Source organism: Penaeus japonicus, unplaced genomic scaffold (assembly GCF_977035675.1).
Source record: "Penaeus japonicus unplaced genomic scaffold, GWHDUDI00000001_assembly GWHDUDI00000011, whole genome shotgun sequence".
In the NCBI taxonomy this organism is placed as follows: Eukaryota; Metazoa; Arthropoda; class Malacostraca; order Decapoda; family Penaeidae; genus Penaeus; species Penaeus japonicus.
Genome location: NW_028234413.1, coordinates 34,481,846 through 34,489,345, shown reverse-complemented (window position 1 = coordinate 34,489,345; position 7,500 = coordinate 34,481,846). Strand labels below are relative to the sequence as shown.

Here is a 7,500-nt window from a genome sequence, read left to right as displayed (position 1 = left end):
CAGTTTAGTCCACCCTATCTATCCATCGTTCTTTCTTTCCTCCTTTCTGTCTATATATTTATATTAAAATATTTAAGTAAAAGTTTACCGCATCTTTGCAGTCACTTCGCTTAAATGTTGATCAAGGAGAGGGAAAAGGATAATAATAATGATAATAATAATAGGAATGATAGCGAATACAACAATAGCAATAATGAAAATGATGATAATAATGATTAAGGTGATAATGGTTATGGTGATAATAATGGTAATGGAAATGACAAGAGTAATGATAATAATGATGATAAAAATGATAATGATCATAATAATAATGACAATACCAATTATCATAGTTAAAATATTGATTACAATAACCATAACAATAATAACATTAATGATAATAATGACAATGATAATGATAATAGTAATAACAACAATAACAACAACAACAATAGCGACAACGGTAATGAATATGATAATAAAAATGAGAAGAAAAACAAAGACCCTTCAACCACTTAACCTTGCAGGTCCAACAGTCAGACACAAACAAGGTCGACGCGCATTTAGTACATTGACCCATTCTCAATAGTTCTCTCATCTAATAACCGAAAAAAATATATATTTGTCGTCCTCACCTATCACATAGTTCCAAAGATTCTGCAGAGATATATCATTAAGTTAATCTAGACAGATTTAAAAACAAGAACCTTTACGTTGGACGGAAGGTATGCGTCAACGGGGCTATGGCGGGGAATTCCCAAGAGCAGGAGTTTCCGAAGCTCACCTGGTAATGTAAACAAGTTCGAACGTTCTTCCCCGCTCAGGTGAGTCCCGTCTGGCTCTTCTCTCTCTCTTTTTTTTATTCTTATTTCGATTATTTGGTATGTTTTGTTATTGTGATTGTTATTATTATTTGGGGGTATTTGTTGTTATGTTTATGCTGATGATGTGTTTTATTTTGAGATTTCTGGATAGTGTATATTAATATCAGATTCTCACCACATGTAAACGTACACACACACACACATATATATGTATATATTGTATATATACATATATATGCACATATATGTATACATATATATACATATATATACATATATATGTACATATATATATATATATATATATATATATATATATATATATATATATATATATATATATATATATATATATATATACATATATATGGTGAAAATCCTTTTTCCTTCGATCCAAAAGGCATAGAAACAGCGGCCAGAAACTGAATGAGAACAATAGCAACATCAGCCCCACCCCCACATACACACAGACACTTACTCACTACAACATCCTCTCCCCAACGAAGAGCATAAAAGGACCGGACGCCCCTCTGCTCCGCCAGTTGGTGCTGAGCGCCGTCTTGGACAGGTGCTGTGATCAGGCGTCCTCGATCCCGTGACCTTGAAGACTTGCTTGTGGCTGTTTTTGTTGGTGGGACAGTGTTATCATTGCTATTGTGACTTATACTTGTGTCATTCCAGAGAGTTCTTGAAAGTTAGAGTGTGTGAAGCCATTCAGTGTTGGTGAGACCGAGTGTAGCAAAAAATAAAGACATTCGCCTGAGTGAACGCCCGAAACTTTCCAAACTTTCAGACGACGTGACGACGGGTACGTAGTACAGACAGCGACTGTTTTTTTCGTCCATTTTCGAAATACTAATGAGAGTTAACAAGTGACATCAGCCCTGGAAATGGGATGTGAGGTGGCATAGAATAAAGAAGGGGAGACATGTCGGCATACCTCAAGGAGGGAATGTTATATGCTGTGGCAGTTCCGTTCACCTGACTGTGGAAACCTGCTGGCCTAGAATACGTGTATACGACGATGTTGCTCTGATGCCGTGCATGTTAACGTAAAGTCCGTGATTTAAAGTGGGTATGTAAATGTCACTTTATGTGGTGGGGAAGGGTTGCCAGAAGAAAGTGTTGCGAACAGGCGTCGGCCAGTGAAAGCTATGTTTGTGGGCTAATGAGACGATAATCTTCGAGTCATTACATTTTCAGGGTCTAAGCACAGCATGCATGTCTCCCCGTCTTCAGTGCCCCTCCGTACTACCAGGGCGACTATTGATACTGTTACTTATTACACTGCTTTCATTACTACAGTTACCTCTCCTTCCACTGCTGATGCTACTACTACTATTGCTACTGTTGCTACTTCTACTGCTACCATTTCTTTACTCTCACCATTACTATTATCCTTTTTTGAGGACCGGACGTGTAAAAACGTTTTTGTTTACACCCAATATTTACATAAAAGAACAGTGGACAGGAAGAAAACGCATGGTTACAGAAGGAGGATAATACAGGTATATCATAGATAAAAAAGAATCCCTGAGAAAAAAATACTTGTTTTGCTTTAAAAAGGTATATATATACATATACACATACATATACACATACATATACACATACATATACACATACATATACACATACATATACACATACATATACACATACATATACACATACATATACACATACACTTACACATGCACATACATCTGCATCTACATCTACATCTACATCTACATTTACATCTACATCTACATCTACATCTACATCTACATCTACATCTACATCTACATCTACATCTACATCTACATCTACATCTACATCTACATCTACATCTACATCTACATCTACATCTACATCTACATCTACATCTACATCTACATCTACATCTACATCTACATCTACATCTACATCTACATCTACATCTACATCTACATCTACATCTACATCTACATCTACATCTACATCTACATCTACATCTACATCTACATCTACATCTACATCTACATCTACATCTACATCTACATCTACATCTACATCTACATCTACATCTACATCTACATCTACATCTACATCTACATCTACATCTACATCTACATCTACATCTACATCTACATCTACATCTACATCTACATCTACATCTACATCTACATCTACATCTACATCTACATCTACATCTACATCTACATCTACATCTACATCTACATCTACATCTACATCTACATCTACATCTACATCTACATCTACATCTACATCTACATCTACATCTACATCTACATCTACATCTACATCTACATCTACATCTACATCTACATCTACATCTACATCTACATCTACATCTACATCTACATCTACATCTACATCTACATCTACATCTACATCTACATCTACATCTACATCTACATCTACATCTACATCTACATCTACATCTACATCTACTTCTACATCTACATCTACATCTACATCTACATCTACATCTACATCTACATCTACATCTACATCCACATCCACATCCACATCTACATCTACATCTACATCTACATCTACATCTACATCTACATCTACATCTACATCTACATCTACATCTACATCTACATCTACATCTACATCTACATCTACATCTACATCTACATCTACATCTACATCTACATCTACATCTACATCTACATCTACATCTACATCTACATCTACATCTACATCTACATCTACATCTACATCTACATCTACATCTACATCTACATCTACATCTACATCTACATCTACATCTACATCTACATCTACATCTACATCTACATCTACATCTACATCTACATCTACATCTACATCTACATCTACATCTACATCTACATCTACATCTACATCTACATCTACATCTACATCTACATCTACATCTACATCTACATCTACATCTACATCTACATCTACATCTACATCTACATCTACATCTACATCTACATCTACATCTACATCTACATCTACATCTACATCTACATCTACATCTACATCTACATCTACATCTACATCTACATCTACATGTACATTTACACTTACCTGTACATCTACATCTACATCTACATCTACATCTACATCTACATCTACATCTACATCTACATCTACATCTACATCTACATCTACATCTACATCTACATCTACATCTACATCTACATCTACATCTACATCTACATCTACATCTACATCTACATCTACATCTACATCTACATCTACATCTACATCTACATCTACATCTACATCTACATCTACATCTACATCTACATCTACATCTACATCTACATCTACATCTACATCTACATCTACATCTACATCTACATCTACATCTACATCTACATCTACATCTACATCTACATCTACATCTACATCTACATCTACATCTACATCTACATCTACATCTACATCTACATCTACATCTACATCTACATCTACATCTATATCACATATACACATACATATACACATACACTTACACATGCACATACATCTGCATCTACATCTACATCTACATCTACATTTACATCTAAATATGCATATACATATACATATCACATACACATACACATACACCTAAACACACACACACACACACACACACACACACACACACACACGACACCCCACACACAGCCCCACGACACATACACATACACATACACCTAAACACACACACACACACACACACACACACACACACACACACACACACACACACACACACTATGCAATGTGAATAATTCCTCGTCTGACTAAAAAAGCAAAATGCTGTTCTGTACATCTTACCTTCCTGTAAAATGGTTTATTCTATTTTTTTTTCTTCAAACGTAGACGTTATGGAAATTTAAAAATAATATTTTATAAAACATCAATGAACATGGAGCATGTAACAACTCAGCGGCCAGAACGTTGTCACTTCCGAAAAAATCAAATATTTCCTGTTTACCGCAACGCTGGATTTGGCCGTTTGCCGATGACTGATCTCTCTCTCTCTCTCTCTCTCTCTCTTTCTCTTTATCTCTTTGTCTCTCTCTCTTTCTCTTTGTCTCTCTGTCTGTCTGTCTCTCTTTCTCTTTGTCTCTCTGTTTAACAGGTCCGAGCTTGGATACTGCTTGTATGTGGTAACGTGGTCTAGGGTGTGAAGAACACAACATGAACAGCTTTCTTGGTTAATTGCTAAGCTTGAACAGTAGGACGTTGGAGTGAGGGCTGCTCCTCCTCCGAGGAGCGAGGTGTTCCTCCTCTGCTCCCCGAGAGGAGACTCTTTACCCCAATGTGTGATTTGTCTCAGGATGTGTGTGAATCACGTGTTTTCTTGTGACATGTGACATTTGGAATGTGATGAGGGAAGTGTTGCATCAATACATAGCTCTTGCAAAGGGAAAGACAAAACAACACTGTTATGTCTAGCGTGAGAGGGGAGACAGATAGGTGAAGCAACGAGCGTACGTATATGTATGTATATATGTGAATGTGGTAGAATATATATTTATATATATATATATATAATATATATATATATAATATATATAATATATAATAATACAACAACCACACACACACACACACACACACACACATATATAAAATATATAATATATATATATATATATATATATATATATTATACACATACACACACACACATTTAGATATATATATATATATATATATATATATATCAATATATATATATATATATATATATATATATATATATATATATATATATATATTATACATCACATATATATATATATATATGTATATATATATATATATATATATATATATATATATATATATATATATATATATAAAACAATTAGAGTGACATGAAAGATACAGATTACATTGATGATTGCATCATATAGAACACAGTAGCAAAAGCATACATGTGCAAATTATATTCGATGGACATAACAACAATTACAGCAGACATAATATATGTAAATACAATGATTACACTCTGTCTTTCTCTCTCTCTTTTTATTTCTCTCTCTCTCTCTCTCTCTCTCTCTCTCTCTCTCTCTCTCTCTCTCTCTCTCTCTCTCTCTCTCTCTCTCTCTCTCTCTCTCTCTCTCTCTCTCTGCAAGCCCCTCGATGCCGCTAGTTGTAATCCTCTATCTGCCAGCGGTTATGATCCACTCGCTTCGCCCGTTGTACTCGGTGGATAAGACAGACAGACGTCCACGTGTCATGGTCTATATTGGTGGACTCGGTTAATAGACTTGGCTCCGGTTTAAGGTCGGAGGTCAGAACTGTTCACTCTACCTGTTCTTCTCTCTGTCTGTGTGCCCTCTCTGTCTTAGGTTCCTTCTTAAGCGAGAATATTGAATCATTTTCTATGCCTTAGTGCTTCCACAGCTTGCTAGGGCGGCTGCAGTCTAGAGGCGGAAGCGGACACAGGAAACAGGATACGTCAGATCAAACAGACTGCCTGCCTTATAGCAATGAATAATGTAGAAAGCATAATCAGTGTCTTAGGTTACATGATATGCAATAGCAGTGCCTTGCATCTGTTCGAGCGATGTAAGAAACGGAAGGCGAAAACATAATTGCTAATGAATGTGGACAGTGATGACCACATCAGTAACCTACTACTTACAGTCAAAGTGCAACTGCAATACTGCATCTATCACTATGACCATCATCACCACCACTGCTACTACTACTACTACTACCACCACTATTTTAGCTGCGCCTATACTGGAACTACTACTATTGCGACTATGGGTGCTACTACTGCTAATTCTACGACTACGAATGTTAATACAGTTATGTTGTTACTTGAAACATTACTGTCGCTGCGACTTGTATGATTAGTACTACTACAGCTACATTTAGTGCTCTTCCTTCAGCTACTGTTACTAATATCTCTTTCATTATTAATAACATTAATTTACTATTGTAACTACAATTCTTATTAGTACTAAAATTAGTTACTACTGTAAAAGTTACTAGTGACGTTACTGTTACAATTTCCTTTGTAAGTATCTCTCCTAACTGCAAATGTTATTGTTACTTTTATTGATATCACCACAAACAGTGCCATTGATACTACTGTGAGAGCCATTATTATTAATAACATTAATGTAAATAGAGCCAGTACTAATGCTTGTATTAGTGAATGCTGAGATACCGTCTATATGTAAATATGATTAAAAAAATGTATTCTTTCAAAATATTACCATTTTAGCACATCATCTAAACATTTAAAAATTATAATAAAAAAGACTAACGCAGTTTAGATAATTATAAAAAGATAACTACGGCATTTACAATATTGAAACATTTGCAATTATGATAACGCAATGATACTTTTTCCTTGTCCTTCTCTTTCATCAACTTCACTACAGTGTTCACTTCTGGATCTCTTAATGAACTCTTCTTTAATTATCCTTCGCGACTCATCCCCTTTGAGCAGTGTACGATATTTTCTACAAAACAATGTTGTTTGTGTCACAGATAAAGAGGGAGGGGAAGAGAGCATGAGTGTGAAAATGAAATAATAAAAAATGAGAGGGGAGTGATCTAGGAAGGAGATAAAGAGAGAGAGAGCACGAGTGATTTAATGCGAGGGAGCGACAGAGAGTGAGCGAGCGAGCGAGCGATAACTTGCCAGTCTATCGTTATAGTCTCTTCACGCAGGGCATGGGCATGCACGAGGACTCGCAGCTTCCGGCCGAGTACC

The 7,500-nt window shown here is 35.7% G+C and overlaps 1 protein-coding gene across 4 annotated transcripts in view; it reads left to right on the top strand.

Moving 5' to 3' along the window:
* The first annotated feature begins 1,261 nt into the window (after nucleotides 1-1,261).
* LOC122260723 (uncharacterized) overlaps nucleotides 1,262-7,500 on the top strand; it is a 22,133-nt gene continuing 15,894 nt past the window's right edge. The window contains exons 1-2 of one of the 4 annotated variants that reach the window (XM_086541997.1): nucleotides 1,322-1,434; nucleotides 7,458-7,500. The exon at nucleotides 7,458-7,500 is cut by the window's right edge and continues 282 nt beyond it. In XM_086541997.1, the coding sequence (XP_086398123.1) occupies nucleotides 7,461-7,500 (40 nt within the window). In that variant the 5' untranslated portion in view covers nucleotides 1,322-1,434; nucleotides 7,458-7,460. Of the gene's footprint in view, nucleotides 1,612-7,457 lie in introns of all 4 variants that reach the window. The other 3 variants (XM_043028123.2, XM_086541998.1, XM_086541999.1) reach the window with 3 other exon arrangements.